At 38.6% G+C, this 14,027-nt stretch overlaps 1 protein-coding gene across 2 annotated transcripts in view; it reads right to left on the bottom strand.

Moving 5' to 3' along the window:
• Positions 1–6,289: 6,289 nt before the first annotated feature.
• SPOPL (speckle type BTB/POZ protein like) overlaps positions 6,290–14,027 on the bottom strand; it is a 37,843-nt gene continuing 30,105 nt past the window's right edge. Inside the window, exons 9-11 of one of the 2 annotated variants that reach the window (XM_075757241.1) lie at positions 12,794–12,936; positions 12,656–12,709; positions 6,290–10,549 (exon numbers count right to left, since the gene is read on the bottom strand). In XM_075757241.1, coding sequence (XP_075613356.1) covers positions 10,405–10,549; positions 12,656–12,709; positions 12,794–12,936 — 342 coding nt within the window. In that variant the 3' untranslated portion in view covers positions 6,290–10,404. Of the gene's footprint in view, positions 10,550–11,789; positions 12,430–12,655; positions 12,710–12,793; positions 12,937–14,027 lie in introns of those variants that run through there. The other variant, XM_075757242.1, reaches the window with a different exon arrangement.

Raw genomic sequence — 14,027 nt, 5'->3', positions numbered from 1 at the left:
ACCCTGCTTATCTGCAGGACTAGAGGCCAGTCCTGACCCTCAAAGTCTAGCCTTACAAGGAGCAAGTAAAGATTACAAAACTACACCAGCACTATTGCTGGTTCTGTGATAGGAATCTCTACATACAGCTAAATAATGTCTTATTTTTATTACTGACGTGGCCTCAGTGGCACTGAACGGTGCTGAGCCAGCCCTGGGGTTTGTGTTTGGTTCCAAAAACTGAAGAAAAACATTCACGCCTGGAAAAACTTCTTTCCGTCTTTGTAATTCACGCTGAAACGCAAACAAGGATTATCGTTAGAGACAGTCTCAGTGCAACGGCACCTTCCTCTACACGTTTGTATCGGGAGGAATCGGGAACAAATGCTGTTTGCTCTCTGCAAACAAGCACCGAGGGATGATTATGGACTCGCTGAGAGCACTGACTTAAAGTAAATACAACGACTGCTCATAGAATATGACCAAGAGTGCAGAGATTATTATTCATTACACAAAGTGAGCCCAATTTAGAAATGCTCTTGGTTTTATACCACGTGGAGTATCCTAAAGAGCTGATTATTTTATATACTTTAAAAAACCCCACAAACACACAGACCTTTCACATTCTTCCTCTTAACAGTGTCGTAAAATACCTGCACTTTTTACCTCTGTGTTTCATTTTCTAACTGCCCAGAACCTGACTTTATTGGAAAACCGCAGCCACCTGCTGTGTGTACTTCCGCTGCTCAGCCCCCTCTTAACACTTCCCAACCATCTATACCAGTATTTTTTCCAGGATAATTCTTCCAGAGAGCCAGTTCCAATATTCTGCCCGAGTACTTTTGATTAAATTGTGTACAGAATATTCAGACATGCACACAACCAGGCCACGCTGCCCCAGCAAACACCATATATTTAACTAAACAGGTGGCAAGACAATAAAATGAAGTAATTGTTGATTTAAAAAAAGCAGTTGAAATTGCAAGCACTCCATTTCTTGGATAAATTATGTCTAAAGAAGTAGCCTTTTTTGTAGCTACCCGAGGAGATGGTAACTTCAGACAGAGAACCCAGGGCTCGGACAGACCCATTCCTGCTCCTGCCAATTCCCGCGGGCACCTCGATCAGCACGCTGAGGGTTTGCAGTGGCACCGTCTCCGCATTTTCACACCTTTAGCCCTGAGTCTAGCACCCCGCTCCCTAAGCCACTGAAACGAGGTGGGCAAGGGGAGCCCCTTGTTTTAACAGTCTTCCAGCGCTGCACAACGTACAGCTTGTGATCAGTGAAATCCGTGCGTTTTCCTTCGACCCCCACATTCTGCAGAAGACACAGCTTCATTTTTACTCCAAATCTTTTGTTTTCCATCCCCATGTTCTCCCAGATGCAGAAGAACGCTGAAATGATCTAGAACCAAACGGTAGTTTGGGCACGATCAAAAGCTGAATAAAAACATCAAAGGGGAAACTCAAACGGGAACTGCTCAGCAGCGACACTTCTCCTCAGACCGCAGCACGATACCTGCAGCTCAGTCACACTGACTTGTTTGGTTTTGCGAGGTCCCACCGTGCACGTTCATTACAGCCTCGAGGTATTTTTCTGCATTAGCAGCTTTAAAGCATCTCCTTTGCACAAAATCTGTTTGAGTTAATTATCCTGCCAAATATTAAGTTCTATTTTTTCCAAGTTAAATTTTTATTTCCTACCAATCTGTTATGAAGTTTTATCTCGCTGCCCTTTTTTCTGCTACTGAGAAAATACTTGTGTTTGATCTCAGCTCTTTCCTCTGGATGAGCATTTTTATCAGAAGAAACCAAATTAAGCAGAAACCAAAATTGGTTTTGTCTGGTTGGTTTTAGGAGTCAAAGGTTAGACACCTACAGAGCAGCATGGACAGCCTGAGCTCCTATGCAGACAAAAAAAACCCCAATCACTTTCAAAACCTCCTGCTACTGACTTTAAAACACAAAATTCATATGAAGATATATTTGGATAAGTCCCCCCACACGTGCATGTCAGGAGTAGGACAAACCTGACTGACAACATAGAGGAGACGTACAGACTCTAAAAATAAAAGCAACCTGTGACGAGTAGATGCCCCACATCAGGATTTACCCATTTTTGCCATCTTTCAGATCTTTTCTGAAGCTGCTGTAGACTCAAGGATGAGTTAAGCCTCCTGACGACAGCTTTCCATCCCTACATCCCCTACCCATCCACTAAAGAGCGGCTGGGAAGAAACTGCTTTACAGCAAAGATCCAAGACCTGGGTTATGCCCAAATTATTTCTTATGGAAAAAAAGCATATTCAACAATCTAATGCATCTACCAAATTCTCCCTGTTCAACTGAAAATACGAAACCGAACATCTGAAACCCCCAACGCCCCAGAGAAAAAAACAGACAAAACTGGCTCACCCACATACACAAATCTACATTTTTTTTAGAAACAATGGAGCCTGAATATGCAAATTATAAGAATGTATTAATTATCATTAATCATTCCTTCACAAAGACTAGAACTAATTGGAGAAATAATTTGAGAAAATTGAAGTACATGACAGAAAGCATTAAGATTCATTAAGTTTCCCTTCTCCGGTCTGTCAGCTTGTCAAAAGTAGATGCCTGCTATTCTAGCAGCACTGGTAAAACACTTCCTATTTTCCTGACCTAGTACACAATTTAACCCTTCTGATACTTTGTTCTGAGGTTAACTACATCTGACACAATACATTTTTTGTTAAAATGCACTGCTACAAAGAGACATTGTATCTCCATTTCTTTTAATCAGAGAAATTGAACTTGCTGAAATTCCACTATAAAGCATTTGGAGGTTCACTAGATATTTTGTATTTATTATTTTTTTCTTAAAAAAACAAAGGCAAACGACTTTTATGTCCCTCTTTGTTGCCCCGGGATAATCCTCCCCAGGCAAGCTGTACTGGTACAGAGTCTTTTGACCCAGCAGAGTAAACCACAGTCGTGCTGTAAGGGAGAAGTGAAGCCTTGGTAGTGTAAGAACTCAAGGAACAGCCCGCCTGCAAGAGCTGACGGGGACAAGATGCAAAATTTAATAGACTTCCCCCCACCCTCTTGTAAAACATAAGGTGGGAGCTCTACAGAGAACATGGCAGCTTTTAAACCTGGGGCTGGTGCAACTACCCTTAGCAGGACTTAGCCTTTGCTGACCACAGCGCGTAGGTGTTTTAGTTGTGTACTTCAGTAGCAAGTAGGTGGCTTGTTTTAAAATTTCAAGACTTTATAAACTTGACACAGCTGGGTTAGAAAGTTGTGCGTACCCAATACATGAAATTTTAAAGCTTACAGAAAGTTACCAACTCAGAGAGGAAAAATTTAAATGGTTTACTTGGCAATTAAGGTTAAAATGGGTTAACTGCAGTTAAAGCTTCTATGCTTTAAGAAGTCACCCTATTAGAATTTTTTGCATATGCTTCAGAATTTACCTTTATTAACTGAAATGGCTCAGTCAACTATGCAGAGAGAAATGTGGGAAGTCAAAAACCCGTAACTGCTTAAAATGCAGCACAAATTGCCTCCATTCCAATCAGCAGCACCAAGTTTGACGTAGCACAGTTTATTGTCTGCCCATCACTGCCAACACATGAAACACGCAGAAGCTTGGCAAAGCACAGATCTTCGCTCATAATATACGTACCCTTGATTGAAATACAGTACCTGCACAAAAATACTGTTATGCTCCAAACACTACTAAGAACGCAAGATAAAAACGTTAGTGTCAGGTACTGTTTTCAAAGGAAGTCCAATCTGCAGGATCATCACCACATATTGCTACAGCTCAAAGTCTCCTTCAAAGTACTTTAACCAAGAACTCAAAACACTCTTGGTAGTTTCTGTACAAGCCAAGGCCAAGCAAACTCTGCAAAATTATTTTTTCCCCTTGAATCACAAGCTCATTTCTGTTATATATACTTGACTTATGAGAAACCCAATTTTACACTTAAAGCATCAAATTCACATACTGTTTAAAACAAACTTATTTGACAACCCCTGAACGCCACCTCTATTCCAAAGCACTCGGAAACTGTCACAGTGGAGTCTGGGGCTGGGTTGTTTTGCCTAGATGCAGTGCTTGTAATGGAAAAAGCAAGTCCTTCGCACCAGGTATCTGAAACGCTTCATTCGACTTCTGCACTTGTATTTCTTCCAGCTTTCTCTGAGAGAACAAAGGAGGAATCTTCAAAATCCACGACGATAAAAACATGTTCTTCTAGTGGAAAATTACCAAGAAGTTTGCAGAAAGATAAACCGTGCAAAGCTACTCTAATTTTAACAGCAATTAACAGCATTTCCTCTATTACCATACTATCACAATGTTAAGTGCAAAGTTATTTGTGCATAATGGAAGTAGTTTGATCGTTAATATGATTTACTTAATAAACGTGGCAAGTCAAATTTGTAGTGGAATGGGTGAGACTAACTTAAATAGTAATTGTAACAGAAGTCATCTAAAACATAGAAAAGCATTAATATTAAAAGGTTATATTCTTCCATATAGAACATAGCTAAACTTGCCGAATTCTTTAGGAAATAAAACAGTAAGTTCGGTAAGATCCTAGAATAAATCAGAATTTCCCATGGTAAAGGTAAGATATAAGTTGTCATGATTAGTCAATAACGACTATGGAGTTTGAAGAAGAAGCACAAAGACACTTTAACGGGTATTTCTCACCTCGCAGGCTGCACTCTTAAACACTTTTCTTCTAGTGGCAGTAACAGGGACTGCTTGGTAGGGCATCAAACGCCTTCAGCGTACGGCTGGGCTGGCAATTCTGTATATCAGAGTCAAAAGCATCTCTCACTAGAGCATCTTACCAATCGAGATGCGTTATTTGAGCTTTCCCCTTTTAAAGAAAGAAGGACGTATGCTGGACTTCAAATGACAATTCTCAAAAAGCTGCTAAAGTTACTAGTAATATGTTAGTTAAACCGAGATTCAGATAGATTGACACTAGGAAATATTTCTTTAACATTCAACTGAAAGGAGGAAAAGCTTTATTTATGTGCCCGGTTTCTACATAAAAGACTATTAGAATTCATTTTAGAAGGAAAATGGGTGCTGCTTTTTTTAATCAATGCTAATTGAGTCTGTTCAGCTGAATAATGAAGAAACATTTTGTATGACGACAGGGTAAACATCTCTGAAGAAAAACTACTTCAGAAACACTAAGGATAAAAATATATCCTTCCAAAAAAAAAATAGTGAAGTTTAATATTCTTTACCCAAAAATGGAAGCGCAGTTCAGAAATCTGGACTTGCACAAGTAATTGCCATTACCATTCAGAGCGGTACGTAGTCACATTCACCTTGGAGGTTACTGAAACTGCCTGTGAAGGTGTCAGTCATGCCACAGTTGGTATAACCCCCAGGAGGAACTTCAACCTGAATCACTGCGGAGTAACTCAAGGGATGTATGTTTTCAGCAAAGGTGGAGTATTTTAGATGTACCTACACACAAAGCAGCGACGTGCTATGCTGAGACACCCACGACAGCCCTGTGATGTCAGCTCTGTAACCTTACTTGTGACCCAAATCATCTTAGGAAGAACCGCAGTGTCGACTGTGCCACGTTCCCACCGTAGCCTAGATAACACAAGACAGGTAATTGTGCTTGTTCAAATGGCCTGCGTCACTTTTTATGAAGTAACTTACCGTGACTTCATCATTTTTCTGGAGTTCAGCACATCCAGAGTGAAATATATAGAGCAGCATTACCAACAGCCCTATATATCTTTGCAAAATATCTATATACACATTAAACCCCACGAACTACCCATATAGATTATTCTTACATACCACTTCTCCCGTAACAAATGCAAGCAACCTTCCTGTTGCATGCAGTCATCATAAGCCTATACTCCTTGACAGAAAAAAAAAAAGACAGTTTTCCATGGTAGGTGGAAAACACACACACACCCCCCCAAATCTCTTGGTAACCTTGAAGCCCATCATCATCATCACAGAATTAACTCTTCTTCCCACCGAGTATCGGTTCTGACAGTCTCTGTAAAGGCAATCGTTTCTCAGGTAGGCACATTATAGGCTATTCAGAGCTCCTCAGTTATTTCAAAGAGTCAAAATGGAAAAATAACAAAGTTAGTGGAGATCAGAGCAAGACAGCAATGCAATCCTCCCAAAAAAAGGTTTCCCAAAAGGACAGCAGTGTATTTTACATTCGGCTGACAGCGCTGGTAAAACACCTTTCTCAAAGGAGGGAAGCAGAGGTAGCCATCGTAAACGTATACAAGAAAAAATACAAGCCAGACAGACGCATTCTGTAGAAGTAACAACTTTATTGTAACTTGATGTGCTGAAACGCAAAAATATTTTCAGCAACAAGGTACAAAAAGTATTTCACCATTAACATCAGCTGATAAAAAAAGGCTGGATGGTTTGATACAACTGTTTACATATCTGAATTCTCTCAATCATTTCCACCCCAAAACAGGTCTAAGTCATTTCACTGGTTTAATTTCTAAAATAGGACTCAGTGATCTTAAGCCTTCAAAAACCAGGTTACAAATACAGTGAAGTTCCTTGCAAAACACTTGAAATAGTGAATTCCCTTTACAAACATAGTCCATTTACTGTAAGCAGAAGGCAAGTTATGAGACTGTCAGTGTCTTGCTAGCTAAGGAGCTAAGCTCTGCACTAAATATGCTATCAACACCAGACAAAGAGGACAGTTAACATTCCATCTGTCAATTACAAAAAAATAAATCAGTTAAGCTTCGGAATTTTAACCAACAAAATTCAACAATATTTCAGGTAGCAATACCTCACAATTGCAATTCACTGTCTTTTATGAAACACAGTTTCAAATACTGCACATCAGTTTATTCTCCCAAGGGAGAAACCTTTCCATGAGGATTTAAAAGGAACATTATCTCCATATAGGTCTTCTACTGACCTTCTGTGCAAAGGTGAGTTTTATACTAAATACTCAACGTTTAGATAAACATCAGAACTAGAGTAACTTGTAAAACTAACTTTGTGTCCATGATTATCACATTTTGACGTACACTTATCTTGTAACAGCAAATATGTTCACATTTTCACAAAAATATACCATTACTCAACTTGTATCTGTAATACTTACTCCACATTTTTTTGTGTTTCTACCTCAGTGAAACTGAATTTAGGAAGCAAGAATCAACATGCAAGAGAGCTCAGATGGGTAATTCGTAACTTTTCCATCTCAATTGTGTATCAAATAGCATTCTGCTTCACCTTTAAAAATACCTTTTAAAAAAAGATCTTGTATCCTGTTAAACCTTCCCTTCATTACAACAGTTTCCTAAAAAAGGCACAATGTGTTCATACTTCTGCATGCAGTAAATGGACTAGGAAATAAGGATTATTTATTGAAGCATCTTCCACCCAAAGCATCTCCTTAGGAGAGGTTCAAATGGAAAAAAAAAAAAATATATATATAATACATAATAGCATTTCAACAGCAAATTGAGTCCTTATTTTTAGAAAGTCATTCTTGACAAAAAACACCGCACAGCCATACGCACACACGCACGCACACACAGGACACATGCAGGGTTCTCCCCAGAAAAGTATGGAAGCGGTGGTTCACATCTATCCAAGGGAGTAGTGTTGGCAAGCCAAAACATGGCACCTTCATACATTATATTCCTTATCTGTATATAAAACTAAGAAAAAACCCCTAAGATTTCAGCCTGAAAAACCTGTCCATTGATTAGATAGTTTTCTATCTGCTGCACTTAGAACTGACAACTGAGGTTTTGAAGGGCAAGCTCTTGAGATGTGGGGAATCAAAACAAGCTAGTGAATCCGAAGGAGAAGGTTGTAATTACCAGCTGTCCTGTTCCAGTGAGAACACTGCATGTACTTAATTAAAGAAGAGGTGAATAATTAGTGCACTCACTTAAGAATACAGCAACTGTTTTACCTTTTTCTTAAGGGTTGACAAAAAACTTAAAAATACAGATAATAAATAATATCAAATCTAAACAGATCAATTATTGTGGGTTGGGTTTTTGTTCTGTTAGTGTAATGTATGGTATACACTGCCTGACTCGAAAAGTGGATGCTCTATGATGTAGATAATATTACAGCACAGTGTCTGACATTTTTTTGGTACAAAGTGTGCTATTAAGCTTCTAAAAAAAAAAAGTCTTCATAAAATTCCTTAAGCTTTCCATTAGATTACTGTATGTTGTTACTTTAGAACAAGCAGAAGTGGACAATCATTACAGCATTAAATATTCAAGTCACTTTGTATGTTAGAGCTGCAAGTTTTACCAGTGATGAGTATGAGGATATATAGTCTTAACGCATTACACAGTGCAGCAGTTTTGGAGGGAACAATTACCTTTACGTGTTATTGTGAAGAATGCTTATGAGACCTTATTTTAGATAAATATTTTAAAATTGCTAAAAGGATAAATCTCTGTAAATATATAATTTGATGCCTTACGTACTATTAAAGTTTCTGATTTTATACTTTATCCATCATAAAGATTTAGTTACAAGGTAAGAAGAAAATGCATGTTTAGAGGTTATTTTATTCTTCAAAATTGGGCTGGGCATTTTTTCCAATTTACCTTTGCTAGTGGTTTACTAGATGCCATAGTATAAAACTATATACTCTTTCCTCTAAAAATTTCGTTCAGAGCAGTTCAGATGAATCTTAATGAAATGAGGATGGAGATAGATTTGAAGATAGTAAACAATCTGAAATTCTTCCTCTCTCCTCCCTGCATAACTTTTTTTTTTTTAAATAGGCAAACTAAAACCCTTATGCAAATACGTTTATAAATTAGGTGAGCTCTCCTCCCATTCCCCACTGCTAAACCCAAGTCTTCCCAAAAAAAGAAATATAGCATATTATCACTATTACAGTAAACTCAATGCAGTAACTCAGGAAACATTTAGAGTGTGCACTACTGCAGACTTTTCCTCCCAATTGTAAACAAAGCTATCAAACACTGAGGATGTTGGTATTAAAGCTAAGGTTCATATAATAAAGAACTGGCCCATGACAAGCAGTTTACAAATGTTTCATCCTTTTCACATTATGCAGAATTTCAATACCATCCACAATGCTAGTACAGTAACTGAAATGCAAGACTGAGCAAGTCTCTGCTTGCAAATACCATCTGACATTTCAGGGAAACGCTCCTCTTGATGTGTATGCGACCTCCTTAGGTGTTAATGGACGCTGCGCATACACGTCAAGATGGGAAAAATCCCTTCAAAGTTTTACTATTCACATGCCTTTCTCAAATAAGCGAAAATATTCTGTTACTTAAATATGAAAGCTTGCAATAGCCACCTTCAATTGAGTCTTAAAAAGACATGCCTTTCTTTTCTAACAAAACTAAATCCCATGTGGCTGTGGGCATCTTAAAATGTATCTAAAAAGTTAAGCCACAATTACCTGTACCTCATTAATTCATCAAAAGCAAAATATATATGTACCACACAACATACAAAAGTTACACATTAAAAGTGCATATTCAGAATCCATTTGGCCCATTTCTTCAATTTACATTTGGTCATTCTATGCATCCTTTACTTTTCTAGGTAACCATACATGTGGGATGTATTTTTTCCATACACAATGCTATTCTGTTTTCACATTGAACTCTTTACCTCTCGTTCAGTTCTGCATTAAATGTAAACTAATGATGGACCATAAAGAAACACAAGCAACAGGTTTATTCTGTGTTTCTTTTTACCGTTTGGACAGCTTTGACACACACACACAATAAGCATTACAAACTGTAATGAAAATACATTTTTGGGCCAAACCATTGCATATTTGCCCCCACAATGAAAAATAAATTATGTTCAAAGCAGTATATTGCCATAAATAGCCTGTAGGCATTTGCTGAAGGTAAACAGGCTCTCCCTATATTTAGCACTTGTCTAGGGTACGTTATGTGCCTCTGGTTCAAGTGCTTTTAATGAGAGCCTAGTTAAAACCTTCCAGTTAGCACAGGACCAAACTATAATTTTTTTTTTTTCTTCTGAAAATAATGGAAGATCCCTTTCAAAAATTAATCTTCAGTTATCAACTTTACTGCATTATGGAGCTAGTGCAATCCTGCAGAGCCTAGTCAAAAAGACAAGGCACATTAAAAAATAATAATAAAAAAATCAAGATACATTAGACTATATGGACTAGAGAGTCATTGAAGATAATTTAAGGCCTTTCAGTGAATTAGAGTAATCAGTCTAATTTAAAGCTGAGGATTAAACCATAAATTATCCCTCTGAAAAGCAAACAATAGGCTTTTTCAGCTTCTGTTCTGTGGACAAGGATAACAAAAACTCTTGTTATGGTTTGTGAAAACACCTCTGGACATGGAGGAGTAGAGTCAATTCAATTTCTCTACAGTTCATGGAAGATTTCATGACTGTTTTAGCCGTTTGCGTGGAATGCCAAACTGTGGACACTGTGCAGATGCTAGTGCGCGAAAGGCCTCTGCTACTAAGTGAGGGTGGGAGTGGATCATGGACTTCCAGCCTGCTGTTTCCATTATGTCTGTTGCTTGGCTGAAAACAGAAGTATTAAGAAGAGTCACACAATTTTACAAACCAAATGCACAAATGCACAGTGGAGAAGAGCAGGCAAGGCAAAACTACTGCAGAAGAGCAGTTGAGCATTATAAATCAACGGACTTTACGAATGCTGGTAAGGATGCCATTGCAAAGTAGCAGCAAATTGCAATTTGGGTATATTATACCATCACATGTACGACATAGGGTACTTTCTGCTCTACTCAGCACCCGCAAGACCGCAGCTAGAGAACCCTGTCCAATACTGGGCACTGTGTTGGGTTTAAGATAACCGCCTCGACATTGCTCAGGAAAAACAATAAAAGTGGTAAGAGGAAAACTAGAAGGAAATGAGGTCTTGTGCAGAGACAAAAAGCAAGGGAAGACATGATAATCTCATTACACAGAAGGGCATGCTCAATTTGGGGAGAGAGAAGGATGACAAGATGAATCAGCTGAAACTGCAGCAAAAATGATGTAGTTCATATACAAGAAAAAGCCATGAAAACAGATTTGCTGGCTGACTACAGGGCCCTTTACTGGGAGCTCGCAATTTGAATACAGTGGAACATACTTGAGGATATTTGCTCTTTCTACATTCAGAATGGCTTTCAGTGGCCACTGTTGATTTCTAATACAGAAGCAACAACAGATTTCAGCAAGTATCACATTGACATCCAGGAGATTAAAAACAAGGTATTTACTCAATGTATATATTTACTTTTGTGTGAAATATACAACAAAAGCACAAAATTCACTCTGCACACGAGGAATATTACATGGGTTGGGATGCATGCCACACTGACATAGGATAAATGTGTAATTTGGAACCAACAGCTTATGCATCAATCCCAAGTTTCCACTGCCCTGCATTTTCAGAAGCCTTTTATGAGCACCCTCATACTGCTTCAGGAACACTGTCAAGCATAAAGTTAGCAGCTGACCTCTACACTATACAATCTCTAAAAAACCTTTTGCAGATTGCTAATGCAAGTCTTTAATCTTCTGCTGTGCGTCAGTAAAGGTAAGTGCCTTGAGAAACAATACCAAAGTTCAGACTCCCTGGTGCCCAGAGTCAGTAAATTAAGCCAGGCCCTCTCACATTATTTCTCTGATTTATTGTAGATGCTTTTAGCTGAAGCAAAGATGACCAGCATCTTCACTAGCAGTTATCCAAGACAGAAGTCAGGTCAGTAAATCCAAGTCACTTGAGAAGGAACACATCAACTAGTTTACACTGTTATGTATTCTGACTTATCTTTATTAGTTTTTCCACTGATATTTTACTGTTTACCTTCTACCACCCCCCTCCTTTTCCACATAACGCTCAACCATTAGGCCTGTGAAAACTTTTTATTTTTAAGGAGATACACTCTGATTTTAAAGTAACTGGTACAACACAGCTTTTAACTTCTCTGGAGATTCTGATAGTACAAAGTGCATGCTCTCCTGTCCTCTTACTGTTTCAGCCTACCACTGGCTATTCTGAAGCTGTCTGTCTTCTACTCCACGATTCACTCGAGCCGTTCTAAATATATGCTGCAATCAGTCCTACAGTCTGAGCCACATATTCTCAACCTATTTCCAGTGCAGGCAGGAGCACTTACAGAGGCAGCCAGATCAGAGGGACCTGACCAACTAGTTGTGTGGCCTCAAGAGTACCAGCTCTGGCATGTGGGAAGGTGCACAAACATGTTGCCGAAGGCTAAGAGAGCAACCGCCCTCCTTTCTTTGGAAATACTGCAGGCTCAGATTGACCTAAGCAGGTCTTGAAACCACACTGGGGTTGTCACTCCTCCAGGCACAAACCTGGTTAGTCAAGAGAATGGTTTCCTTTATAAAGGTTGCTGCCACCATCTCACGGCACTGATATGTCCCTAGGAGAGGAATGAAAACCAGCTGTTGTTAGGATCTCACACCGAGGGCAGTTAACTCTCCCTATCATTTAAAGGGGAAGTCACAGTCATAACTAGGGTAGCATCTGCTGAATCTTACTTTACTTACAGTCAGTGACTGGCCTCAGTAGTGTGGAAATGAAACAACAGTTCTTAAGATCTGCAGTCTATTTAGCAGTACAGAACATTGCTAGGCAGGGAAACTTACTTGCTATTCCAGTTTTTCCCATCTTTACACCCAAGTTGTCTAAGAACACTGCACCTGTAAGAGAGAACTGTGCTAATATTGAAAAGGTACACAAAGCATAAACACAAATATATCTAGAGTCTCATAAATATTACTTGCCTGTTAATAAAGTCTATTGCTTGTGCTTTTAACTGTTCAGCGCTGTGCAAATCTGCGAGGATAAGAATGTCAGCAACATTTTCTACCGAGAGGTTACTACAGAGTGCTTCCTCACACATGACCTTCAGCCGTTCCAGTGCATACTGATAAAAGAAAAAACTACACTAATCATTCTTCAAACTCATTCTTTCTACCGTTATCTCTACAGTTTTTACGACAGTTCCAGTCATGAAAATGCTTGGTGCCTCCCAAGCTTAAGATCAAGCAGCTTCCAGATAGGTAATTCAAAATTCAATATGCTGCATTGAAGAGTCCTCAATTGGCAAGACATGCATTAGGTTTCAAACTGATCAAATTCTTTACTGGGAGAACTTCTATTAAAACAACAGAAATAACTCATTTAGAAGTTTTCATTTCCCTTCAGTTTGGTAAAGGAGGAAGAGTAACAGACACAGGCTCTTTAATAAAACCAACATTAGACAGGTTTACATCTCAAATCGAGGGGCAAGACATCATAAAATGCAGTTTCATGAAACTGTCCAAGGGAAAAGACATCAGCTATTTGAAACTAGCTTGTTCCAAGCTTACCCCCGCCCCTATCTGAATTTCTTAATTTCTTCCATACATTTGACATAGCCTACCAGAAAACAGATATAAAATAATTACATTCCCATATTATATTTTGCATGACTAAACCATGCTTCTTTTTTGAAGGTCATAGTCTGACCAAGTTTCATTCAGCTGTACACATTTCTACTGAGATCTTACTCATCCCATTTAGTTTAGTACCCTTCACGTACAGTTCTCAAGTCTGAAAAGAATTTTAGACGTATAGGTGGCATATATTCAAGCTGCCACTCATACATTTGTATTAGCAACTGTTCTATGTAATGAAGAAATGCCACCAAAGAGAAGTTATTAGCCTAACACTTCTCTGTTTCTAGACCTATGCATGTTTACTTACATTTTATTACTATACTACTCCTCAGGATACTTATTTACTCTAAATAGAGGTATCAATTGTAACAAATCTGTACCTACCAGATAATACAGCAGCATAATGCCTTTGGTAATATGCATGACACTCATTTTTAGATTCTTTTGCGTTCAGAAGGAATGGTAGAAAGTTTCTAGCAGTTTTTAACTGCTACAAAAAGCTACAGAGACCTCCAAGCTCACCATTTTTATTTCCTGCTATTGCAGGCAATCATACAACTGTACCTTAGAATATTCT

The sequence above is a fragment of the Balearica regulorum genome, chromosome 6, assembly GCF_011004875.1.
Source record: "Balearica regulorum gibbericeps isolate bBalReg1 chromosome 6, bBalReg1.pri, whole genome shotgun sequence".
Taxonomy (NCBI): domain Eukaryota; kingdom Metazoa; phylum Chordata; class Aves; order Gruiformes; family Gruidae; genus Balearica; species Balearica regulorum.
The sequence above is the reverse complement of the archived record's forward strand: the minus strand, read 5'-3'. Positions and strand labels throughout refer to the sequence as shown.